Here is a 26939-nt window from a genome sequence, read left to right on the forward strand (position 1 = left end):
CCTGCATTGCCGGCGGATTCTTTACCAACTGAGCTATCAGGGCTCTGGGTCAGAGTTAAATTCTGCGACACCTGCTCCTTCCTCCCTGCCGTCCCACCAGCTCGCAGTCAAGGACTAGGGAGCCCTCCTCATGGCGGGGTGTGGGGAGCTGGGGGGCAAGCGGCTCAATGGAGAAGTGAAAACTTGCGGGGATTTTCCGTGTGTTCACAGAAGCAGCTAGCTCTCAGCTGGAGTCATCCCTGGCCCAGGGGAGGCAGAGATGCCTGCTGGGCCCCATCCCAACCACAGCGGGCTCTCCCCACAACTCGGGTCTGACACAGGCCCAGCACACCCCTCCCCCCAGGGTGCGGCACAGAGAATCCAGCAAGTTCAACCCAGACCCGGGGCTCCCTGGGGATAAAGATGACCTGGGCAGGTGATGCGGGGCACCCAGGAGGTAGGAGGAGGGCGGACCTGGAATTCAGGGAATGTACGGAGATAGGGGAGAATGGCAGGGAGGCAGTCAGTGCTGAAGACCAGGAGAAGTGAACATTCCTAAAGCTGCTCCCACATGTGAAGGGCAAGACCACAGGAGAGCCCACCACAGGGCATTCTGGAGGCTAACAAGGTCACGCGCTGGGTCCTCGCCCGGGCCCGGCTGCGGACGGGCCCTCAGTGGGACGCCGCTGGCCACCCGTGGGTTATCCCACGTATATGCCCAGGGTTCCTGAGACGCGAGGGACTGCCAAGGTCAGCAAGCAAACAGCTTCGACCAGCGACGGGGAAGAAAGGCTTCCTGGAGGCGGGGACTGCAGCCAGAGCGTGGCCTTTAGGATCGCATCTGGGCCTCCTCCTTCCTGTTTAACGGGCACCACCCCCAGGATCCGGCCGAGTTCCCTGACACGGGAGCCCCGGGTGGGGCCCGCTTCCTGACCCTGGGCCCAGCAAGGGAATTAGGGCATTCAGCAGGCACGCGTGTGACCACGCGAGGGAGGCGGCAAGGGCCCTGGGAGACGCGGAGGCCCCGGGACCCACAGACAGTGCCGGGCCCTCTGCCCACCGCTCACCCTGCAGGACCCAGGGACCATTCCGTGAGCCTGGTCCCCTTCTGTGGGTGGCAGGCACCCCTCAGGGCTGCCGTTGAGGGCCCAGCAAGAAACAGAGGAGACTCCCTGGGACTCACAGCGGCCCACCCTGGAGGAGATCATTCACAAATGTCTGTGCAAAGCCACACACCCTCCACCTGCTCCAGGCCATCTCCCAGCCAAGCTCTGCATGGGGAACATTTGCACTCCAGGCCCTGCACAGAGATAAGCCCACTCCAGTCTCCCGGCTCCTCACAGGGGCAGTCACAGGCCATGAGACAGAAAGAAAAGCCAACGAGAAGGCAGCTTCCAGGCCAAGGAGCCCGCCCTGGGGCATCCAGGGGAGAAGGCTGGCACGCTCCCCCGAGGTGGATCCTCACAGATGGCCTATGTTTCACGGCTGCGGGGACAAGAGTGGACATTGAGAATCTGAATTGTCTCCCAGGCCAAATCAGATACCTGTGGGCCGGCGGGCCCTCCCATTCCCATCCAGAACTCCAGTCGCCATAGGAAACCTTAGGGAAAGCCAGCCACGTCCCCTGCCCACCCCACAAATCTCCCCTGTCCATAGAGCTCTGATGGGTATGGCCCGAAGGACGATCACATCTTCCCCATCTTCAAAGAGGAACCCCAACCCCACAAGGGGGGCCCAGGGCACACTCCAGGGGCTGACAGATCACCAAGGCAAGCTGTGATATTTGATGGGGCATTTCAGACGCCTTAGTAAAATAAAAATCAGAGAGCAGCTGCTAACCTTCCCCACTGACCACATCTAACACCCAGGGCCAGAGGCCTCCAGACTGAAAGTGGTCCCGTGGGTCACTGCAAGTGGGGTGAGCCGGCTGGACAGTGCATGGCGCTCCTGCCAGTTCCAACACACAGGACCAGGCTGGCCCAGGAGAAGGAGCCCCCAAGAGGCCCACCCCCACCCCTGCCTGGCATCGTGCTATCCCCAGGACAGAACAGCGTCATCCACTCACGTGCCATGAACCTCACCGGTGGGACCTGCCTCTCTGGGGAGGCAGCCTCACCTCCGAGAACAGGAGACCTAGGAGGTAATCAATGAGGAGCCAAGTCCCACATCTACTTTGGAGTACTGGGGGACTGCGGGGTGCAGATGGCTACAGAGCTCCCCCGGAGTTCATACTCACCCCAAGCCACCAGGCCTGGTGACGTCAGAGCCCCTGATGAGCTTGTATGGCCTGTTTCAAGTTTACCATCCTCTCACCCCACAACACCCTCGGGAGACTCAGGGCGGGGCGGGAGGGCCAGACGTTTCACTCAGCAGGAAATCAGAGCTCAGAGAGGTAGGAATATACGCCCGAGGTAGCACAGCAAGTCAGCACTCTTTCCACACCACCCTGCCCGCCCCATCAGCCTGGAGGCCCACGTCAGACACCCTTCCCGCACCCACCGATGAGCTGTCCCTCCCCACCGAGGTGGCCTGGGCGCACGGCGGGCACCAGTCACCGGATGCCCCAGGAACCCCACCCGCCTCCCCCACCCGCTCGCTCTGCAGCCGGCCGGAGGCCTCGAGTCAGAGCAGACATCGGCAGGGGATACGACCGCACCTGCGCCGAGCTGGACCCCTTCCAGCCCCAGGAACAACACTCCCGGCCTGCCTCCTCGCCACTTTCCAGTCTGCGTCTTGCCCATCACCGGTGCTCAGGGCACTTCACACACACACACAGTGGACGAACAAAGGCATCTCCCCAACTGATGGCCGGCTTTGTGCCGGGTGTGGGTCCCCAGTGCAGCACGTGAGACTGCCTGAGTGTCCCTGAGCCCGCTGAACGGAGGGGACAGAGGCTGGGTGAGCGGGACAGCCTGCCCAGCAAGTGGCGGCAAGTCACCCTGGGCCCCTAACCCCAGCAGCCCCGGGGCTGCTCCTCCTCCACGGGCCCCTGGGCTCCAGGGTGTGCCAGGGGGCACTTCACGCGGAGGACAGCACCCCGACACCATCTCCCCGGGGGCATCTCAGGGCTCAGGGCCGCCTGACTCTGAGCAGGCCAGCTCCCTCCACGCTCCAGGCCTCAGCGTCCTCACCTGCACAGAGGCTTTAGACTCAGCAGAAAGAAGGGTCAATGTTCCCGGAGCCTCCAACCCCCGCCAGCACCAGAGGGGCGTGGGTCAGCAACTGCCTCCCTCCACACAACCGGGATCTGTGGATGGCGGGAGGGTGTCATGAGCCTGTAAACATCAATACTGATACAGACAGCATCCACTGTCACCTAGAACCTTCCGTGGGCGCCGTCATACCGCCTGGCAGATCATTAAATCCTCACCCCGGGAAAAAAGCTTGCAGAAGTCAGCTCTACTCTTGCGAGGGGCTGGGGGTGGAGGTGGGGTGGGTGGGGAGGAGCATGGGGGCCCAGAGCAACGAACGGTCCTCTCTCCCAATTACATGTCATAAACTCAGCAGCGCACCAACAGCCCAGCATCGCGAGCATTTAACTAAAGGTCGAAAGCAAAAATAGAAGCTGTGGGGAGAGATGCTTTCAGGCCATTGAACGTGAGCGAGGGGAGCGGGGACAGGCTGTGTGGGCGGGGTGGTGACTCACACACTCTCATTCATACACACACACTCACAGACACACATGGACACGCGCATTCTGACTCACACACACACTCTCTCCCATATACATCCACACTCACACACCTTCCATCCTCCCCACCCCGGGTCTTCCCAAAGCCAATTCCCTAGTGCGTGCTAAGTCGCTTCAGTCGTGTCTGATTCTTTGTGACCCCATGGACTGTAGCCCACTGGCTCCTCTGTCCATGGGATTCTCCAGGCAAGAACACTGGAGTGGGTTGCCGTGCCCTCCTCCAGCGGATCTTCCCGATCCAGGAATCAAGCCCACATCTCTATGTCTCCTGCACTGGCAGGCAAGTTCTTTACCACGAGCGTCGTCTGGGAAGCCCCCAATCCCCTAAGGAGCCTTCTCCTCCTGCCTGCCCAACACCAGGCACTGGGCCCAGGGCAGCTCGGGGAGAACGCGGGTCCTGTTCTCAGGAGCCTGGTCAAGGGGCCGCTGAGAAAGGCCACGCTCCCTCGGCGCCCTGCGTCATCACTGCAGCTTGGTTAATCCGAGAAGCTGGTGGCTGGCTCCACAGTCAGGAGACTCGGAGCTCGGGGGGGCCGACAGAGGGTGCCCCACACCCTAGCCTCCTCCAGCTCACCCTGCAGAACCCCAGGGCACCTGTGATGGGCCCCTGGTGCTCCAGATGCCCCCTGGCAGCCGGGAGGCCATTGAGCAACTCAGTCCACCCTGCTCTGAGCCTGCCCAGAACCTAGCCCAAAGAGCCCAGGCAAGAAATAAAGAAGGACCGGGCAGAGCCCGAAAGACCAGAACAGGGCCAGGATTGCCGAGGGCAGAGGGGGTGCCTGCATGACCCGGGGGGGCTGCCTGACGTCTCTCAGGGCCCTGGCCACCCCAGCTGTGACGGCCGCTGGCGGAGGGAACCACACACCATCTCCTGCCCGCCGTCACCCCTCCTGACCCTCACCATCCACATCGTACCAACAAGGGCATCAAGGACAGAGGGGGTCAGGCTGCCTGCCTGCAGGCGGCCTGCAACACCCCCTGTCCACCCCCATCTGGCTGGGTCCCACAACTCCGGGTGTCAGCCTGGGGGTGGGGCACACAGTGACCCCCAATCCCGGTCACCGAGGCGGACGGAGCCCCCGGGGGCAGGAAGCAGGGAGCCTGGCCACTGCGGCCCTGACGGAGGAGGAGGAGCCGGGCACTCGGCGCGGCCCTCGGCATCGGGCGGGGGAGACACGGGCCACCGCGGGGCGCTCCCCACTCGGGCAGTGGGTACCAGACCAGTGATGGTTAGGATGCGGGGCCGTCCTGGGAGTTCAGGCAGGAGGCTGACGAGGAAACAGCCACAGACCAGACAGAATGAAACCCAACTCAAAGAGATCCACTCCGAGTGCTGGGGGAGGGGGTGGCCAGAAATGTGGAAAGAGGGGGCGGCATCTCTGCCACAGCTTGCAAACAGGCGGGATCTTCCAAATAAGTGGCGGGAGGCGAGGCGACGGGAAGGGGACTGGAGGTGGAGGAGACGGTCAAAGCAAAGGCAGAGGGAGCACAGACGCCTGGATGGCACTCAGGAACTTCTACTGGCCTGGGGTCGTGGAAGCTTCTGGAAGGGACGGGAGAGGCGTGTGGAAAAGGAGTCAGAGCGCCTCCAACTTTGTCCCCAGGAAGTTACACTCGATTCTGAGGCTGAGGGTCCTCGTGGGTTAGGGGCAAGGCAGGGGCTGTTGTTTCCAGAACATTCTGGAAGGCCAGAGTGAGGGCTGGAGGTGGAGACGCTGGAGGCAGGGAGGCCACCTGAGTGGCTGGCTCCAGGAACACTGGCGCAGAGGCGAGCCTGGGGGGTGAAGTCCCAGCACCGAGGGATCAGGGCGGAAGCTCCCACGCCTGGAGACTGCAGACCCACACCGACGGAGGCACCGGTCCACCATAAACCACAAGCTCGTCCAGGCAAAGACCGCACAGAGCAGGGGACGGAGCCCCAAGGGCGGCCCCAGACCACGCCATGCCAAGCCGGGCAGACCCTCTGGGGGTCTGGACTTCTTGCAAAGCCCGCAGCCCCGAAGTCAAAACTCCGAGCTCTACAGGACGTGGTGTGGCACCCGGGGGCCGGCCTGACTGCCCCCTCCTCCGGGGCCCCCGCCCAGCGGGCAGAAATCCAGTGACCTGCCCAACGGGCGACGGGCGACCCTGCTGACAACTGCCTTTTGTCTGGCGGTCCCATTGTCCGCGATTCTCTCGCCTGCCTGCACCAGGGTCAAAGCAGGGCTTCCAGAGGGCTTTCTCAGCGGGCCTGGGGAGAAACATCCTGTTGGCGGGACCCGCTGCTCCGGCCACAGAGCGGCTGGGGGTCAGTGACCCTTCAGAAGTGGCCCCGGATGTGAGCGGTACTCTAAGCCAAGCAGTGGTTGGATTGCAAGGTCGTACACAGGTGGCGGGAACCCCTTCCTAGGGTCATGGGGCCCCGGAGGGCAGAGCCAGCCCCCAGCTCCTCCTGGACCCCACCCCACCCCACTGCCACATTCTGCCCTCTTATATGACCTCGCCCAGTCTGGGGGACCCAGGAGCGCTCTGGGAGAGGTCCGTGTGCCCCCAAAGCTGCCCTGTCTCAGGAGAAAGGGGTGCCTGGTCTGCTCCTTGGACTCCCCCCATCGTTGTGGGGGGGGGGGGCTGGACACGGACATGACCAAAGCAGCCCAGAGGGACTGCAGTGGCCCTTCTGAAGGTCCCGGTGGGGCTGGCCACAAGACAGACAAGCAGAGGGCCACCCAACGTGACGAGTGAGAACTGCCTGATATGCTTTGCTGAGATACTCTCAATACAACCTGGAAAATCAGCAGTGCTTCAATAAATTGAGAGAAATTCTCAACAAGCTCCCAGGAAAAAAAAGGTGGGATTACCAACTGGAGGATGTCCGGGACTTCCCTGCTGGTCCACTGGCTAAGACTCTGAGCTCCCAATGCAAGCGGCGCAGGGTTCGATCCCTGGCCAAGGAACTAGGTCCCATAGGTCTCAACTAAGAGTTCACATGCCTCAACTAAATATCCCACAGGCTGAAATGAAGATCCCACGTGTCCAACTAAGACCAGCGCAGTCAAATAGACAAATATTTAAAAAAAAAAAAAAAAATCATGTCTTAGATATAGCATCCTGAACAGAAGAAGAAAGCTAAGATCTAGAAGTTCGGACTCTAGTTAACACACACGTACCAGTATCGGCTCAGGAACCGTAACAAATGTGCCGGTTCCGTTAGAGCCAGCAAGCAACGAGAGAATGGGGTCCAGGGTTCATGGGTAGCTCCGCTATCTTCTCGGTGATCCTGTAAATCTGAAAACAGTTCTACACAGAAAAGGTGTTTCTAACAACTCTATACACGTGGCAAGAGCTCATAAAGCTCCCCACACACATAGGAATGAGAACACTGGAAAGCCGGACCGGTCGGAGGGAGGGTCTGAGGTCTGATCACTGCGTGGGGCCATCATCCATCGTTGCTGTGGTTTCAATAATGCCCATTCGCACAAAGATGTCACTGTGTGGGGTGGGAGGTGAGGAAGGGCTCGAGGGAGCCCACTGTGCTACAACTGCCACTTCTTGTGAGTCTACAGTTATTTCAAAATAAAATGTTAACAGAGTTTGCTTTCTGGGTGTGAGTCTGTTTTCTACATAAGTTGTTTTGAATGGATTTTTCTTTTATTTTTAGATTTCACATTTAAGTGATGTATGTTATTTGTCTTCCTCTGTCTGGCTTATTTCACCTAGTATGCTCGTCTCTAAGTCCATCCACGCTGCCGCCAAAGGCATTACTTGCAGACTCACACGCAGAACAAGCTTACGGTGACCAAAGAGGAAGTTGGGGAGGAGGGATAAACTTGGAACCAACAGATACACACTCTACTATATATCAAATAAACAACACGGACCTACGGTGTAGCACAGTGAACTATATTCAATATCTTGCTGCTTTGTTAAGTAAACAAAAGGTGTGCACAAACCTCCCCTTCGAGCCGGCATCTATTTCCTCCTTTAGGAAAAGAACAAAATGTTAATACCTGTTCTCCCCAGAGAGCAGGATTATAGGCGATTTTCAAATTTCGAATGCTGAATCTCTCAGTACCTTCCAAGTCTCCCCTGACGGGCACACTATAAGCAAAGGATGATTCAGGTGTGAGCAATACTCCGTATCCCCACCAGGATAAGCCGGGGGGGGGGGCATGTGGAGTCTGCAGCATGAAAGGACCAGGTGAGGGGTACCAAGGGGAGGGGGCAGTGACGCCCTGGGAAGAATCTGCAACGCAGGACATGCTGCAAAAACGTAAACCCGGCGGGGCTTTGGAGCCAAGAAATTCCAGGATAAGTGTTCCAGTGACATACGTGTTTCAGGTCCACCAACTGCCCCACTGCCCTCGGAGGGAAGAAACATCACCCTCAAACTGGAACGTTCCTGATTATCTCCTTAACTCGCCCATTCCCATGGCCAGTGCCCCCAGGGAAAGTGGGAAAACGCACCCATGACTTGCAGGCCATATCACTCTGGTTCACAGAGACCTTCTGGGTGCTGAGCCCAAGGTGATTATTTTCCTAAATTTTCTATAATAAACAGGCACTGTCATTTATGTATTTATTTTTGGCCACACCGCATGGCTTGTGGGATGTTAGTTCCCCAACCAGGGCATCCAGGCCTAACCACTGGGCCTCTGGGGAATTCCCAACAGGCAGCTATTTCAGAAGAAAATGCATTGATTGTGCACCACGTCTTGTGCAGAGAGGCAGTGCAGGCTCCCGGTGAGGGATGCGGGCCCCAGAGCCAGGCCCCGTTCTTCCCCTCTCTCCCCTGGATCTGGGCTGCTCAACCTCTCTGGGTCTCCGCTTCCTCTTCCCGTCCACGCGGGAAAACTGAAGTGCCTTCCGAAGGTTAAACACGTGGATACACAGACAGCATGGAGCACCCACTACTGTTCCTACCAGGCTGCTCTTGCTGTTACTACGCACACATCTTGATCCTGTCTCAACAGCCCTAAAATGAACAAGACAAGGTCACTCCATCAAACAGAGATGGAAAGGCGAGGCACTCGAGTTTGTGTGACGTGCCTGGGTTCACGCCAGGGGGAACCACGACCAGACCTCAGGACCCTCCACCTGGACCCGGTCAGATGGTACCCAGTGCCCGCCAGCAAACTGAATCGCAGCCCCAGCTGAAACCCACCCAGCAAGCTGGCCCTGACCAAGTCCTGCAGTGGGGAGGGTGAGATGCCAAAGCCCCCTCCTCCCTTGGACCTCAGGTCAGAGGCTGGGAGGTGGTCAAGCTCAGGACACAGGGACAAGGGGCCTCCTCCCTGCAGCAAGGACGGTCCCACTCTGGGCAGGATTTTCTTTCCTGGTGGCCCCTGCCTGCCCTGGGTGGTGCTCAGACCACGTGGTAATGATGACCCAACATGTCACTGTTGGGTCAACATGTCATTGGTAATGATGGCCCAACATGTTACTGGGACCTCATTGTTCTTGTTCAGTTGTTACTCAATCGTGTCTGACTCTGCAACCCCATGGACCGAAGCAAGCCTGTCCTTCACTATCTGCTACAGTTCACTCAAACTCATGTCCATTGACTGGATGATGCTACAATCCAACCATCTCATCCTCTGTCATCCCCTTCTCCTCCTGCCTTTAATCTTTCCCAGCACATGGTCTTTTCCAATGAGTCAGCTCTTTCCATCAGCTGGCCAAAGTATTGGCGTTTCAGCTTCAACATCAGTCCTTCCAATGGATATTCAGGCTTGATTTCCTTTAGGACTGACAGGTTGAATCTCCTTGCAGTCCAAGAGGCTCTCAAGAGTCTTCTCCAGCACCACAGTGTGACCTTTGTTGGCAAAGTGACGTCTCTGTTTTTTAACGGGGGACCCCCCCGAGCATCCTCCAGGGCTCCCAGAGAAAACTGTCCCCTCCCACACACACACAGGTGCGAACTCAGACATCAAACTCCATCCGTCTCCTGAGCGGGGACCAGCAGCCTGCGGGGAGGGACGCAGGGGTCAGCAGCACTGGGGCCCGGGTCCCATCCACCACTGCCTCCCCGCATCGGGTGGTACTCTGCTGGAGACAGCATGGTGCAGAGCGGAGAAGACCACCAACACCCCCACATTCCCCCCAGGACAGAGGCAGGAACTGGGGCTCAGGAATGGATGGGGGAACCTATGAAATCCTATGGCCCTGAGGTCTGCGTTCCCCCTCCTCTGTGCCGTGGGGCCGGACCAGCTCCCCTCCCCGTATCCAGGCCCCAATCCAGGCCACAGCAACCCCGGGGACTCCTCCTCCTGAAGGCCCTTCATGATAAATGCACGCATTTTTAGGAAGCACGTTCTGTAATGAGGCGTCATTTCCAGATACCAGCTCATCACTCTTTTGTCCACAAGCATCTCCCTGTCTGAGCCACTCTGGACATGGAGAGGAATGGTGATGTGTCAGCAAGGGACCCCCCCCCCCCGACCCCCGGGACTCCCGCCTGCCCCTTCTCCCACCCCTGCCGCTGCTGATCCAGGACCCCAAGTCACACCAGGCCGCCTCGGGGCTGGCGAGCCACGGCTAAGCCCTGCGGCCACAGGCACACCTCCAGAGCTCACGAGGGTCCCTGCCTTTCTGACCCGGGGTCCTGCTTGCTCCTGTGGGTGGGGATAAGAGGGGCAGAGGGGCCAGGCCAGCTCCCCTTTTCCCCCAGCAGGGCAGCCTCCCACCGGGACCTCCTCCTTCCCCACAAACTCTCCTCCTGGGCCCACCGGACACCTCATGCCCCCGGGGTATTAAAAGGATAAACTCTAAGGACAGAAGTTGGTGTGTTATCCGAGGCAGTCCTCCTGCTATGGGGGCGGCCCAGAGCCCAGCGCAGACTCAGCCCCGACGTCCCCAGCCCCCGTCAATGCCTGGGGTCACTCTCCCTTCCAGAACCACCCCCTCCCCATCATCCTCTAGGAACGGAGACGGAAAACAGCCTCGGTGCCTGATGAGAGTGGTCAGAACTGAGTCTTAGCCAAGACCTCTGAGGGAGGTTGTGGATGCCGGTTTTCTAAGTTATTAGAAAGAAGAAAAAAAAACATTGAGTGGTGTAGGCGGATTCTTCCCAACTCTCTGTGGCAAGGCCCTTCCAAACCCCTAACCCAGGGGTCTGCATCACCAGGGACAAAGCAGAGCCGCCCTGGGGAGGAGAGAGGAGGGTGGGGGAGGGGAGGGGAGGGAGGGTGGGGGAGGGGAGGGGATGGGGAGCTCACCGCTCCCTTGAGGGGCTCCCCCCAAACAGGACCAGCCAAGGACAGACACAGGCCCGAGGGCTGGGCGCCGGGTCCACCTCCTGCCTGGGAGGCGGTCACAACAGAGCAGGTGCCCCCGGCTCTCCCTGGCCGTCCCCACCTCCCCAGCCTGCGCTGGGCCGACCCCTCCTCCCAGGCTCATTCCCAGGTGCGGAAATAGGACACTGAAGCAGGTGGTCACTCCCGCCCCAGGGCCCGCACAACGGGCAGCCCTAGAAACGTCTGCCACGCCAGTGACGAAGCCACGCCACCCTCCCCGTCCCCGTGCGGAACGCGGCGAGCCGGGTCCCGCATCCCTTTCGTCTGCCCTCGGCCACCCCTTACCTGCAGCCCTGCACACACACCCCCAAGGCCTCCGAGACCCCATTCTCCCCTTTGGGAACGTCCTTCCTGCTTCTTTGAGGCACCAGTCAGCAGGCCACGGAGGGGCCGGTGGGCATGACGCGGGGAAACGAGGCCTCTCAGCTGGGCACAGGGCTCCTTTGAACCCACAAAGCCTCCCAGGAGGCTGAAAACCCCAGCCGGCACACAAGCGCATTAGCACCTTTCAGAGCCAAAGTCACAGGCTGGACGCTGGGCCGTCAGTCCAGGCTCAGAGCCGCCTTCTCGCCCCCGGGCCTCCCCTGATGCCCTAAGGCTGCCGTTTTCATTAAGGCGAAGGAGGCACTAATGCATATATTTTCAGCCAAAGAACGGCAGCCCACAGACCGATTCAAAAGTCACCAGAGGCCCGGTCTGCAGGAGGAGGGAGGTTGCCATTCAAAAGGAGGAAATTAGGAGACTTTACCACGTTCATTCTGCTCCCGCTGGTGATGGCTGCGGCGCCCACAGCCTTGGGGAGCTGGCACGTGCACCTCTGGTTCCGGGGCGGCAGGGGGGCAGCTTGGAAAGCCAAGCCTTTGTAGGAGGGGTCGGGGGTGTGGGAGGGCAGTACACGATCCCTCCCGGTCACTGCTTGCTGATTCTGGGTCGGGTCAGCCCGCACCGGGGCAGGCACTTGGAAGGCAAAGGCCTGAGGTTAGAAACTGAGTCACCTTGGATTCTGAAAGCCCCAGAGATAACGTCACCCAGAAAAAAGCCCCAACGCACTAGTTCAGCAGGGGAGAAGGGGCCAGGCTGGGAACAGCCACCGATGCAAGGCTGCTGCCCAGAAGGGACTCCGCGTCCAGAACCGTCCCCAGGTTCCTCTGGGGTCTCTGAGCCCCACGGACCTGGTCCAGCTGTCTCATTTCCCAGCTGGTAAGCCGAGGCCTGAGGAAAATGAGGCAGAGGGGAAGCGACACAGAAAGTCAGGAAGCAGAGATGTGCATGGAAACACCTACCTAAGCCTGAATCCTTCACTGCGAGAGAGGCGCAAGGGCATCCCTGGGGACTCAGTGGTAAAGAATCCACCAGCCAAGGCAGGAGCCACGGGCTCGATCCCTGGTCTGGGAGGACCCCACACGCCGCAGAGCAACTAAGACCGTGCACCCCAGCTCCTGGGTCTGTGCTCCAGAGACGGAGAGCCACAGCTACTGACATCCACGCGCCCCGCAGCCTGTACTCCACAACAAGAGAAGCCCCACAATGAGAAGTCCACGCAGCGAAACTAGAGAGGGACCCCGCTCTCTGCAACCAAAGAATGCCGGTGCAGCAGTGAAGACCCAGCAGAGCCAAAAATAAATCCACAAATAAAATTATTTTTTAAAAAAGACAGAGAAGCAGAGGTGTGACTTTCTGAAGACGGTGGGGTGGGAGGTGAACTAGAACTTCACCTCCAAACCCACTAGACCACAGGCTCAAACCAAGATGGTCGGTGTCCGGGATGCCTGGTCAGCAAAGGGAGAGGCCATTAGATTTCACTCCCTGCGTCCTGCATGGAGCCTCTTGGCTAGGTGTGTGTTAAGCGCATTCATTTTTATTTTTCAAAGGCTTCATGGAGAAGCAACCTAAATGTCCATCGATAGGGGAATTAGGGGAATGGGTAAAGGTGTAGTATAATATATATTGGGCTTCCCTTATGGCTCAGCTGGTAAGGAATCCGCCTGCAATGTGGGAGACCTGGGTTCGAGCCCTGGGTTGGGAAGATACCATGGAGAAGGGAAATATTGATATATACAATGGAATATTACCCCTCCATAAAAAGAATGAAATAATGCCAATGGCAAGAACTAGAGATGATCGTACCAAGTGAAGTAAGCCAAAGAAAATTTTCATATTATATTTCTTATATGTGCAATCTTAAAAAAAGACACGGACTGGTTTACAAAACAGAAATAGACTCACAGTCAGATAACAAAGCTATGGTTACCAAAGGCAAAGGTGATGAGGATAAATTAGGAGTTTGGAATTAAAATATATACACTACTATATATAAAATACATTACCAACAAAGATCTACTAAATAGCACAGGGAACTGCACTCAATATCTTGCAATAAACTACAACGGAAGAGAATATTAAAAAAGAATGTACATATTTATATACATATGTACAACTGAATTGGTTTGCTATATACCTGAAGCTAAAACCACATTGCAAATCAACTCTATGTCAATAAAAACTTTAAAAAAGAAACTAAACAAAATTATTTATATATATATATATATATATATATATATATATATATACATATACATATATATATATATATATATACATACTTTTTTAAAAAAATTGTTTTAAAACCTTCAGGGAGGGATTGCACTGTCCCTCCCAATGTGGTTCTGGGTCTTTCCTGGGCCAGGGACCATGCCCCACCTCTTAGATATAGCCCTTAGACAGAGCAGTCATGTTGGGGACCCGAGTTTCCGCAAAGCCTGTCATGCCCGGGTTAAGGAGACCCCAGCACACGTGCCCACCGAACGTCAGCTCAGGGCAGGGCACAGCTGACCTTGAAGCAGGAGGGCCTGCTGAGGGACCAGAGGAGGCTGAGGGGGCCCGGCTGTCTCCCTCCTATAACGACCCCCAAATTGAAGCCCCAGGCCAGGAAGCTCCAGGGACCCCACCTGTACCGCCTTTTGGAGAGCAGGAGGGCAGACTGGCCTCCCCACACCTCCAGCACCCCCACCCCCGCCCGCCACTCCCCTGCCAACGAGTTTGAATTGCAGCAAAAACAAGGGGTCTTTTCATCCCGCGTTACCCACAAGGAGCCAGCCACACACACTGGGGAGCGGATCACGTTGCCCACAGCCAGGCCGGTGCTCACGGGAACCAGGTCTTAACTCAGGGGGGACGACAGGGATTAAGGACCCTGCAGGGAGAGGTGTGAGATGAAATTAAACCGCACTGGGGCCCAGCCTCCAAGGGCAGGGATCACCCACTGGACCTCCTGACCACACTCGGTCAGCACGAGGGGGTCCCACGACTGGGGGGCTACAGGCTGGGGTGGGCAGGGCTCCCAGGAAACCCAAGGCCGCAGACCAGGGAGAGGAGGGCGGTGGCAGGAGAAGGGGGTCAGCAGACCCCCAGGGAGCTGACACCAAGGGTCCCCCGCCCACCAAGGGCTCCACCACCACCAGCTGCATTTCCAGAGGAAGATGACTCAGAAGGGGCTCTCCTTGGACCCTTCTGGCCCCCAAGGTCGGGAAGGCCGGAATATTAGCTCGTCGTCCCGAGGCCAAGCCAGTGCCCCAGCAGGCCCTCAAGCGGAGAGCGGGAGGGGGCACACGGGGGGCACCATCCGGCTGTGATCTCATCGGTCCCCCTGCCCTCCCCCGGCAAAACCCAACAGTGGGCTCAAGGACGGGCAGCAGTCAGCGAGGCCAAGCCCAGGGCGGGACCCAGGAGTGGTGCGTAATGGCTTCATCTGCCAGGGAGACCAGCCGGCCTAACGACCCACGGCTGGACTCCGGCAGCTCATTTAATCCCGAGACGGTGCACCCGTCCGCTGCCCGTCACAGCCACGGAGGGTGGCAGGGGGACCCTGCTGGGGGCTGGTGACTGGCCAGGATGCTGCCGGCAAGGACGGCGGGGAGGAGACCGATCGGAGGCCCTGGGTCCCCTCCTCTGCACTCCTACTCCCACCTACCCCACCGTTTCTAAAGCCATTTTCTCTGTTTTCTGATCCTGCAGGCTTCTTGGTCTCATTTTGAGGCTGGGTGCAGGGGGCTGGGCTCTGAGGGGGCGACCTCCGCAGCCTCCGGGGGCCCTGTCTGTGGCCTCTTTGGTTTGGGTTTCCTACACAGATCTGTGGACCCACACACAAGGCCACCAGCAGGAGCGGCATCCACGGCTGCAAGGCAACCGGCGAGAGGCTCCTGCGGACACCGGGGGATGAGAGGACGCGGACTGCTGCTCGCTCAGCTGCTGAGCGGCCACCTCGAAGGGCAGACCTAAGCCTCGGGGGAAGAGCGGGATCCCCGTGGGGGCAGGAGCAGGAGAGGGGGTTCCTGCCAAGAGAAGCCCTCAGGGCCGGCTGTGCACCTTCGAGGCAGGCAGACCCTGGGGAGGTGCGTGGAGCCCGGCAGGGAGGGGCAGAGTCCCTGACACCTGCCGAGACACAGAGCTTCCTTCCATGCACAAGGGCAAGTGCAAGGCCCGGCCAGGCGTTGTCCAGATCGGCGCTGCCCACAGAACTCTCTGGAACGACGGAGAGGTTCCTTTCCTGTGTTGACAACAAGCTGCGAAGCGCCTGCAAGGGGCCTAAGTGCAGCTCAGAAACCAAACCGCTCTTGTTACTTAATCCGAATTAACTCAGATCGAAACAGCCTCCAGTGGCTAGTGGGCAGCTCAGGGCCAGAGCCAGGAAACCCTGGAGTAGGGTCACCACCCATCAGGCGGAGGACACAGGGGTGTCGGTGAGATACAGGGGCCCCGACTCGGAGGGCACCATCAGCGGGAAGCTGACTGGGACACTGGACAGCTAGACATCCAGGTCAGCAGAGAGAAGCAGAAAAAGACCAGGGGCTCATTCCAGGAGGGAGGCAGCCAGGCAAAGGCAGGAGGCAGCCAGGCACCCAAACGCTGCAGCCACGGAGGTCTGGGGGCAGGCGGCACACAGCCTTGTTCTAGCAGACGAGCCCAGGGTGGGCATCAAACACCACCGGGAGGTCAGGATGAGGAGAAGCCAACGGGCCAAGCCGGAGCTGCCTTTCCTGGGGCCCAGGGCCGCCAGGGGCCAAGAAGCGGCAGTGGGTGGGAAGGTAGGCTGGGCCTCGGATGCTCCGGGGAGAAGTGAGCAGTGGAAGGAGGAAGCCGGGGCAGGGAACAGAAGGGGGAAGACCTTGTTTATTGTTTTGGACCAGGAAACATGAGCCTGTTTGCAGGGGAAAGGAGCCAGGAGAGACCCAGAAACAAGAGGAGGGGGACAATGGTGGAGGCAGGTCCCACGGCGGGGCTGGGAACCCGCCGCCCCACCCGCCAGGCTGGAAGGTGCAGAGAGGGAGAGAAACATGCAGTTTGATTTTCTGTCCTATATAAAAGTGGGGTGTGTGTGTGTGCATTGCCCCAAAATACAGAAAATACAGAGAAAAAGGTGAAAGGGCAGGGCGGGAGGCTCCCATTGTCCAGCCCCGGAGCTCCGGGAGATGTGAATCGAGCCTTCTGGGAGCCCCTGGCACAGGCAGCGTGGCCGGAACCCGCCACAAAGGGCCACTCCCAGAGCGGGCTCATTAGGACAGGAGCCGGTGCGCTCGATGCGGGGCGGGCCCTTGCAGGGGCGCCGCACAATCGGGCCCTTGTAGGGGGCGGTGGGGGGGGCGGGCGGCTCCCGGAGCCTCTGATTCCAAGACAAGAGCGCGCCTGCTTCTTGCCTTACAGCCCAGAGCCGACAGAAAGACAGATCGGGGAAGACAAAGAGATGCTTCCCCTGACAGTTCACGGGCTATTTCTGGAAATGGGTCGGCTCTCCTGCCGTCTGGGTGCTGCCAGCCCTGCCCACCTCTGTCCCCTTGACCGCAGCCCTAAGGAGGCCCCCAGCCCCTCTGGGGTGGCCCAGCCTCCCCCCTCCACCACCCACCGCCCCGCTCCACGGGGGTGACAAAGGCAGTCAGTGCCTCCCAGCCTGAAGTCTGGCAGTCTGCTCTGGCTCCCGAGGGGGGTGGCAGGGGGCAGGGGGGTGGGGAGGGGACCACCGGGCCAAGCCGTGACCAGGGCTGGGGTGGGTGCTCAGCAGACGCAAGGCCAGCTTCAGACCCAGCTTTCCGCTGTCCACCGGGCAGGCCAAAGCCAGCTCCCTGGGCATCCAGGCGGCAAATGCGGGCAAGCGACCATCCGAACGGGCCTGTCTCACGCTCACGGCTAATGTGAGCCGACACCAGCCTCCAGGCCCGCGGGCCTGGCTCTGTGATGCCCCAGTGTGGGGAGGTGTCCTTGCCGCCAGCTGACCTGCGAGCAGGCCACCTCCAGCTCAGGCGACCAGTGGACCCCACAGCTCGTCCCCCAGAGCTTCCCACCAGGGAGGAGCCCCAGGGAGCATCTCCAACACCCACCCGCCCCAACCAGACGGGCCCATCTCCGAGGACTGGTCCAGGCACTGACATTTCTTCAAGTTCCCAGAGGTGATGTCTAATATGCAGCCGAGGTTGAGAACCACTGATGAAAGCAGAGAGGTACTTCCAAGGAGTTGTTAAAAGGAAACAGGGAAGCGGGTGGGGGGCGGGGTGGGGGGCAGTGGGAAGCACAAGTCACCACCCTGGGGGTTGGGGAGGTGACATGATTTTTGTTTTTTAAAGTAGTTGAAGGCCATTTGCCACCAAATGGCACACACACACAAAAAAAAGAAAGGCAGGAGGCCAAAGCGGATGGACCTCTGCTGGGTTTAAAACCAGAGGGAGAACTCATCCAGCGCCTCTGGGTTGTTCATTTCTCATCCCACCATTTACTGAGTGCCCACCATATGCCAGGAAGACTGGACCCTGCGCTGGGGAAGGTTGTGGACTCGGGGACAGACAGGACAGCCAATGGCCTAAGTCCAGACAGACAGACTTGTTCCGCGTAACCCACACCTGGGGGCCAGAGCCCAGCGCCCTCTTCTAGCAGCGCCCAGCCCTGCAGAAGGCGATCAGATGGCAGCGGCAGGTAATTCCACCGGGGCCCTCACCACGGCCCCTCACGAGGACAGGCTGGCCAGCCACTGGCTTGGCCTCAGTGCTGGACAGAGTGGGGCCCGCCTGTCATCACGGCAGCCACAGCCCCGCCACCGCCCAGACCTGCCCCTGCGGAGACCCACCCACAAAGGTGACGACCAGAGGAGGACGGGCAGGGCAGCGGCCCGTTCCCTGTGGCTCTGCCAGCTCTAGGAACGCTGGGTCAAGGGACCAGAGGATGCGAGGGTCTCTGGAACCCTGGGCACAGCCCACCCAAGCTCCTCCCATTTTACAGAAGGGCAAAACGAGGGCCCAGAGAGAAGACAGGGCTTGCGTGAGGTCAGCTCACGAGTGGGCTGCGGCCGTTGGTTCTGCGTTGTCCAGTCCTGACCGGACAGAGCCCTGACCCGGGGGGCGGGTAGGGCACAGCCATGCCCCTGAAGCTGCCCCAGATGTGGGGGCTGTATCAGCTGGCGGGGGGGCCCCTGTGTGTGTGTGTTCAGCAGAGTGCAAGGGGAAGGGAGCAGACGGGCTATGGGAAGTGGCAGTCTCTTGAGAGCGCCTGGGACAGCTGACTGCAGAAAAACTCTCCGAGAAGGTCACAGCTGGAACCGCTCACAGCTGGAAAAGCCCAGCCCAGGGACTGCAGCGGGGCACGCGGTAAGGGCAGCGCCACAGAGCCACCTGCCCCAGTATTGCACAGTCAGCCGCACCCGCCGAGCCAGATGTGCCAGAGCTCCAGCGGTTCCTCCCTCCACGCCTGGCCTCTCCCCTGCTCTCCTCTACTTGCACGGACCTGCTCCGTCTCAGCTCCCAGCTCCAGCCAACCCTCTTGGCTGAGCTCCGGGCACCCCCGAAGAGGCTGAGCGCCAAACCAGGGTGCCTCTGAGAGCAGCAAAGGGGGGCATGATGAAGTCACACGGCGGTGGCGGGGCACCTTCACGTGGCCGGCCCCCTCCCCACCCCCACGTGACCTGATGTGACTTGCCCCTCTGCCCTGAGCGCCCCCCTTCCTCAGCAGAAACAGGGACCCCACCCCACCCCCGCCCCGGTGCGTCTCGGCACCGGTGTGGCCAAGCCTGGGGCGGGCCCCCTTTCCTTCCCAGTCTCTTCCGAGAGCCTTCAGGGCTCCAGGCAGTTTGCTCCCAGGTTTCCGGCTTTCCCAGGCATGGCACTTCCTCCTCTCTGAGATACCATCAGTCACAGATGCCCGATTTTCCAGAGGGAGGGAGGGGAAGACCTGCAGTAAACACACACGCTGATTCTGAGATGCAACCCCGCATTGCAACAGAGGAGGGCAAAGCCCACGTTCGAACTCAGGAAATAACAAATGACCAGGGCCCCCGGCCAATGGGGAAGCAGGAAGAAGGAAAGGGAAACAGACCCTCACCTACTCCCCGGGGCCCGCGGGCTCTGCTCTGGTTAAACGACGCTCCACACCTCTGCTTAAACATCACACATGGGGTGATCCCAAGAACATTTACTAACGAATCAATACAACTCCTGATCTTTCTGCCCTGCTCCCTGGACAGTGGAGACCAACAGTGAGTTGCTCAAGAAGAGGCAGGCATCCCGTCACCAGGGGACTGACCCAGCTCCAGACCTGCCCTCTACCCTCCTGCCCCTGACTGCCTGAGGCAGCAGAAGACAGCAAGAGGGGAACAGGCAACAGTGACCAGTTCTCAGTGCCTGGAAGCTGAGGGCGTGGGGGACCATCCCTGCCTGTTCACAATCAAAACAGCATCAGGTCTCTTTCGCAGACCAACTTATTCCTCTATCTCCAGGCTTCGGAGAAGCCACTCGGGTCCCCTCACCACCCAGCTCCAGGGAAATTAGCGCTGCCTCCTTCCCAGCTCTGAAATCCCAGGGCACTCCCTGCAGGGATCCCCCGGTACCCAGGTTGTAGGCGTGGGCAGAGCCACCATGGGCATAAGTATTCCGTGGGCAGGCACAGTGAGGCTGCAGAGAAAGAAGGCGTGCCTGAGCACCCCAATAGCTCAGGGTGGAATCCCTGACTCCAGACGTCAGGAGTCACAAGGAGGCAGGCGGGGCTTTGGGGCAGACACACCTGGTCTGAGGACCTGCAGAGAAGGTTCTCTCCTGTGACCACGGTCCCCGCGACGACCACCCCGGAGGCCCCCAACCCAGCCCACACCACAACGGACTCCAGATGGACGCTCCCAAGCTGCCACTCCCCAAGCCCAGCTACATGAATCACCGCGCGTGGCACTCTCAGACTGAGTAACCGCTCAAGAAACGTCTGCTCTTATTTTCCTTCCTGCTTGAAGGGCGAATTCTCTCAACAACCAGCCCCACCCACCCGCCTCCAGACTATTCTCTACTCCTGTTCTGGACTTGCACAACCAGCTGCCCAGCTGTCTGAGTGCTTCACCGCAGTGGGTTCAGGAATGCCCTGGGCTTGCATGCCTCCCCTGATGGGGAGCTCCCCACCTCCAGAGGCAACCAGGTCCGCCTGGACCACTCTTGTTTGCGAGAGCTGAAGTCCGAATTGCTGGAACTTCCGGGGTCTGCACATAGCACTAATCCCCCTGGGCTGACAGCCCTCCCTGCCTAGCTGCCGCTCACCAACCCCAAAGCCTTTCATCTCCTGGCTCAACATGCTCGCTCTTGCTGTTCCCGAGAAGAGGCTTCCAGGCCCCCTGCCTCCCTGCAGGGGAGCACCTTGCAGGCCCTGGGCTCTCAGCACCCCTGGTCCAGAGCCACCTGCAGACCTACAGTTGCTGCTGGAATGCCACCCCTTTCCCATTCAACAAGGACTCCTGTGACGGGCGGCGGGCACAAGGGCCCCTTCACGAGCATGTGATGGGGGTCCCGCAGCCCCACCCCGAGAAGGCAAGTCTGTAAGAGTCCCTGAGCCCATCCTTTGAGGCTCGGTTCTCAGGACACAGATGAGGATATCGAGGCTTCCACGTGCAGTTAAGGTGCCTCCTCTTACATGCTGCCCACTTTACACACATCCCTACGCTCCCTCCTTCCTCAACCCGAAGGCAGGTCACAGCTTCCCACTTTGCAGATGAGAAAACAAAGGTCCCAGAACTCGAGCAGGGTCCAGGCCTCCGATGCTTTCTGCCAACGGGGAGGACAAGCAGAGCGTAGGAAACCCCCCACGAGTGCAAACCACAGACCACGCGCAGCGGAGCGTTTCCCTGCTAATCTTGCGGCTCCAGGATCAACATAAAAACCAAGTCTGTGTCCTAGGAACTCAGAGGCCAGGCCCTGGGTGAGGGGTCTGGTGGGGCCTCGACAGCAGAGGGAAGTTGTCTGGCAGGGAAGCGAGGGAATGAAAACAGAAGTGAGGAGGGACCCGGTGCGTGGAAGCTGGCACTTTCCCATCCACAGATCTCTGGAGCCGTGAACTTCAGGCAAGGAAAGAGGACAGCAAGACTGAGGCTCTGGGTCTGGCCTGAGAAGGGGAGCCACACCTTAGCTACACAGGCCCCGCCCTGCCTGGGTCCATCTACAGGTCATTGGAGCCCTGCCCAGGATTAAGCTCCGAGTGGCCTTCCACAGCTGGAAGGGGGCCTCCTATGGGGGGGCTCAGACTGTCCTGGCCCAGAGGGGTGGTAGGCCCAGGCTCTGACATCCAAGGCTGAGAGAGATCCCCTGGACTGATCCAGCTGCTCCTCCCTGCCCCAGCCAGCCCACAGGACTGGGAACTAGTCACCACACCTCTCCAGACCTCAGTTTCTCCATCTGCCATGTGGGACCACTTGGGAGCTCGGAACACAATGGAGCTGGGACTGGGACGCCCTGTGGTAGGTATAAACTGTGAGGCTCGGGGCACATGCCCTGGGTTACCGGCCAGGGAGCTCCTGGCCCTGGGGGCCTGGTACCCAAGGCCAGTGACAGGTGGTGGGGTCAGGATGGGGAGGGAAGGGGAAAGGCGTATTCAACCCCGCCTCCTTGTCTTCACTGACCTCTGCCCCCAGGCCTGGCCAGGTTTAGGAAAAGCTGCCCATTAGCGTCCTGCCCCGGGGCTGCTGAGCTGGGATCCCCACATAAAAGACCTATTCAAAGGCCAGAGGCTCTGTCTTTTTTTAAAGACCCAGACCACCCTCACTCTATCCTCCCTTTAAACCAACAAAAAAACACAAGCAGGAGAACAAACCCATCTTATTTTGAGAAGCTCAAACTTTTCATGCAAACTTTTAAAGGTATAAACGGGGCCTGTACAAAGGGCTGCTGGGGGCCCTCGTTCCTGGGGTTAGCGAAATGGGGAGTGGGCCATGTGACGTGATGGGAGGACTGGGCCGGAGGTGAATGGGCACACGGTGGGCAGCGGGAGGGAGGAAAAAGGTGGGACACGCAGGATGGGGAGGGGGAAGGAAGAACTGCTAAAAATAACTTTTGTTTGAAAATTGCACGAGTTCAAAGTGCAGACCTGTCTGTCTGATGTGTGGGGTTCGCCTGTCCCAGTCTGCCCCCCAACTAAATTAGAGCAAAGAGCATCCCAGTCCAGACTTTAATCAGCTCAGCCCAGACTTCTATCAAAGAAAAAGAAAAAAAAAAGACCAAGAAAAAGGCCTATTTGAATTCCCATTCACAGGCCAGTCAGGCTCAGGCCCAGCCAGGGAGGACCTGGAATACAGATGGGCCGCCACCCACCACAGCCTCTAACAGCCCCAAGGGCACCCAGCAGGGCTGCAGGCACCCTGCGGCGTCCAGACAGGACAACAGGGCCACTGCGCCCCAGGAGGCGCAACCAGACACCACTCGGCGCAAACATTCGGGAGAGCTATCTGTCTCAACAGCAAACAGAGTTTCAAAGAGAACGGCCGATGTCTATTTGGCAAACCCCCAACAGGTCCCTCTCTCTCTCCTGAGGATCCTTGGGAGAAACACGCATGACAAGGTCCTGACAACTGCTGAGGCCCACTGTCTGCAGGGATAGAGGAGGACCCACTCATAGGGATAGAGGAGGACCCACTCATAGGGATAGAGGAGGACCCACTCATAGGGATCGAGGAGGACCCACTCATAGGGATCGAGGAGGACCCACTCATAGGGATAGAGGAGGACCCACTCATAGGGATAGAGGAGGACCCACTCATAGGGATAGAGGAGGACCCACTCTACAGAAGACGAGCAAAGAGAGGCTCGGGAAAGTGAAGTCCCTGGCCGGAGGGAAGAGGGAAGAGATTCGAACAGGAGATTGTCTGAGCCCTCCAGGCACGGAGGTTATCAACCATCTGCTCAGGGGTCCCCGATAAGGAAGTGACATTTGCTGGGGCAGGAGAAGCAGGGCAAACGTGGGCCGGAACCAAGAACGGGGAGTCAGCAGTGTCTGTTGATGAATATTATCAGCCAAAATGACCACAGCCCAGAGACGTCAGCCAGCCCCGTGGCCTGAGCAGCACATGACCCCCGCAGCACCACCCGGGCAACTGACCACTGACACTGCGATCTCAGTTGCCTTCCCAGGAATTGCTCAGAACCTCTCTGGGCCTCTAGCTGCTTGGTTGTAAAATGGGGATAACACTGCCTCGCAGGGTTCCTGTGAGGGTGAGCTGAGAGGGCAAAGAATCTGAAGCACCACTCTGGTATCTGATTCCACTTTCACCACCACCCAGACTGGGGCCTGTTATCTGCCTCATCTCCAGCTTGCTCTCCACCCAAAACTACAGGTCCAAAGGCAGAAGAGTGGCTTTGAAGAGAAGGGCCTTCCCTTGTCTCCAGACATCCCACTCATACTGTTGGGAGACCATCTCAAGGCCACGCTCAACTTTGAGACAAAACTAAATTGACAACAATCCCACTGAAGACTGAAACTTATCATCATGACGCTGAGTGCTTATTTCACCCCGACACAAAGCTGTGCCCCCACAGAATCTGTGGCAGTCCTGTGTGCACAGGTCTTGGGGGAGCGTGGCCTCTACAGAGAAAACTACAGCTCCAACCCTCCCTGCCCCTCAGTGGACTGGGAAACCTCAGGTGGGATCCAGTCCTCCACACCTGCTCTGCTCACAGCAGCCGCAAACGAAGACAGGGTCTGCGTCTCCTTGTCCGAAATAATGCCAGAACTTCTCTGCCAATATGCCCTGACACTTTAGTGCCCTGCAGAGAAACACCCTCGCCAAGTGTCACTGATGACGCAGCTGAAAACCAGAAACATTTCGCTTCCTAGCCACAGACTGCCGCAGTCCTCTGCTTCCTACAGCACTTGGGGAAACCGAGGCCCAGAAATCTGACCCTCCTAAGCCCCACCCCTCCACCCCTGCCCCAGAAAACAAGACCAGAGAGGCTGAGACTGGGACTCCTCACTCCCCAAATGGTGCAAACCACCTAACTCTGAGCTACTCCCACTGGCCTTAAGGAGCCTGCTGGTGGGAGGTGGAGTGGATAGAGAGTCACTGGAGAGAAACCCAAGTTGTAGCCTTAGATTGCTAATTAGTAATGAAATATCCCTCTACACCTAGCCCTGCCCCAACTCACAGGCTAGGAAGGTAAATAAAAACTGCACTGGGCTAGCGCCCCCCCTCCCCCGGGTCCAGTTCCCACCCCAGCCCCCACCCCGAGGCACCTGCAGAGGCCACTTGGCCACCAAAGCAAAGAGAGCATGTCCCGTCCGCACCCGGCTCCCAGGCTGTCACTCAGGGGAAGAACAGTCATTTGAGGCCTAGATACATTTTCTCTGAACTAGGAAAGCTTTTAAAGAGAACCAGAAAGGGCTGTTTAATCTCCACCTTCAGGCAAATAGTTCAGGCAGCAGGAACAGCCACCAGAGGCAGGAGCCAAACCACCAAAAATGTGGAAAGACAGGGAGGAGGGAGAGGAGCGAGGCGGAGGGGACAGCCACCGAGGCGACAGAGCCGTCTGCCCGGGGCCCAGCAGTCAAGTGGGCTGGAATACAGCAGCTGGGCTTTCCCGAGGCCAAAGGTCCTCCCACCCACACCCCAGCAGCTGCTGCCAACCTCCGCACTTCCTGGAAGGTGAGCAGTAATTTACAGACCCCTTCAGAGGCTTTTATCTCTGCCTCAAATCCTGGAGGTAGGGATTACCGGCTCCATTCTACAGATAAGGAAACTGAGGCCCGAGGAGATAGAATGCCAGGATCCAGTCCAAGCCTATATTCCTCTGGGAAATATTAAGAGCCTCAGTTGAGAAAGCTCCCCCGGGGCGGGGGGCGCTGAGAAAGGCAGGAGTAATAGCAAACCAGGAAGGTTCTTCCACTCCAGTACTCGGGCCCAGCTGCCTGTGACCCCTTCCCTGGGGCAGACAGCACGGAGAAGCCCAGGTGGAATGCCAGCTCCGCCCCGGCACACAGGTGATCATTGCTTGGGGGCTGCCTGTTGTTCCAAGAAGAGGGAAAATTTCGCTTCCACTCAAAGGGCCTATCACTTCCCTCCCCCGCACCCCCCATTAAAAACTTCCCAGTCCCGAGGCCAGGGTTTCCAGGCAGAGCTGCGGCACCTGCAGCCAGCGCTACCGTCCCAGATTCTGAGACCGATAAACTCCGCAGGGGAGAAACTTTTGAGGAGTCTGGGGGTCCCGGACCGGCTGCGGATTCAGCGCGGCAGGGACACGCCCCCATCGCTTAACCGGATAATTCGGCACCTAAAAAAAAAAAAACCACCGCGGGCTGGCTGGCTACGCCAGCCGGAGGAGGGGTCCGGAGTGGCGGCCGCCCGCGGGAGAAGGGGCTCTGGGCCCGAGACGCGCCCTACCCGGAGGGCGCCCTCCTTACCGTGCAGGCCGTTGGGGATGCTTCGGTGGTGCGGCGGCGGCGCCGAAAGGTCGTCCAGGGACCGGCGCGTGGCGACCGCCTTGCCGTCGGGGGCCTTGGGCGGGCCGGGAGGCAGCAGCGGCGGCGGGACGTGGTGGTGATGGTCCGGGCTGCCGCCGCTGCCCGCGCTCGACGTGCTGCTGCCGTCGCCCACGTCCCGGGTACCCGCGCCCGCCGCGCCGCCGGGCAGCGGCCCGCTCAGGCTGGCCTGGCTGTCGATGGAGCTGCGGGAGCCGGCGCCGCCGACGCCGCCGCCGCCCGCGCCGCCCGCGCCCCCCGCCAGCGCCGCGCGCTCCTCGTCCAGCAGCAGCACCAGTTCTTTGAGCTCCAGGTTCTCGCGCAGCAGGGCCTCCTGGCGCGCCTCAAGCTCGCGGAGCTTCTGCTGAGAGCGGGCCACCTCGTGCCACACGGCGCCGGCCGCGTGGCGCCCGAAGCGCTGCCACTCGCGCGCCAGCTTGCGCCCCTTCTGCCGGTCGTCGTCGAGGAAGCAGCACAGCTCGCGCAGCTCCTGGTTGTCGTCCTGCAGCCGCTGGTTCACGTCCTTGAGGCCGCGGATCTCCAGCAAGTGCTGCTGCAGCCTCCGGTTCACGTCGCGCATCAGGCCGCTGTGCTCCAGCATGAGGCCCACCTTCTCGCCCTCCGCGCGCCGCAGTCTCCGCGCCAGCTCCTCCTTGCTCCAGCGCAGCAGCTCCTCGTCCGGCACCTGGCTCAGCTCCTCCGACGCCGCCGCCGCCGCCGCCGCCGCTGCCGCTGCCGCCGGGGGCTTCGCCATGGCGGGGCCGTCACCGCGGCATCGCCCGCGCCCTCGCCCGGCCGGCGCTCCCCGTTCCGGGGCTGCGCTGGGCCGGTCCGCGCGCGGGCGGCGGGGTGGGGTGGGGGTGGTGGTGGCGGCCGGGGGGCGCGTGCGGCCCGCCCCGCGCTGCCTCGCGCGCCCTCACGCAGCGCCTGCCCGCCGCCCGGGGCGCCCGGGGGAATCGGTGCGTCTCGAGGCTCGGCGAGCTGGGAACGCTGCTGCGTCGGCGGCCGCGGTGCCGGGCTCTCTCCCGGCTCGGGCTAAGCAGGCGGAGGCCCGCCCCCGGCCCAGCTCCGGAGCCCCAGCCGCCCCGCCTACTCCGGGCGGGGAAGGGGCTGGGCGCACGCGGTCCGGGCCCCGCCTCCTGGGGGGAGCGAGCGGGCGGGCGGCAGGTCCCCACGTCTCCCCCGCGCCGTGCGCCCGCCCTCCCGGCGCCCAGCCAGAGGCGCGCTCGAGCCGAGGTCCCACCCCCGCGCCCGTCCGATTGGGTCTT

The 26939-nt window shown here is 60.0% G+C and overlaps 1 protein-coding gene across 2 annotated transcripts in view; it reads right to left on the minus strand.

The window, feature by feature from the left end:
• The window catches only part of CCDC85C (coiled-coil domain containing 85C), a 78018-nt gene extending 51492 nt beyond the window's left edge, over nucleotides 1-26526 (minus strand). The window contains exon 1 of one of the 2 annotated variants that reach the window (XM_065905878.1): nucleotides 25615-26526. In XM_065905878.1, the coding sequence (XP_065761950.1) occupies nucleotides 25615-26425 (811 nt within the window). In that variant the 5' untranslated portion in view covers nucleotides 26426-26526. The remainder of the gene's footprint in view (nucleotides 1-25614) is intronic. The other variant, XM_065905877.1, reaches the window with a different exon arrangement.
• Nucleotides 26527-26939: the final 413 nt, after the last annotated feature.

Source organism: Muntiacus reevesi, chromosome 15 (genome assembly GCF_963930625.1).
Source record: "Muntiacus reevesi chromosome 15, mMunRee1.1, whole genome shotgun sequence".
Lineage (NCBI taxonomy): Eukaryota > Metazoa > Chordata > Mammalia > Artiodactyla > Cervidae > Muntiacus > Muntiacus reevesi.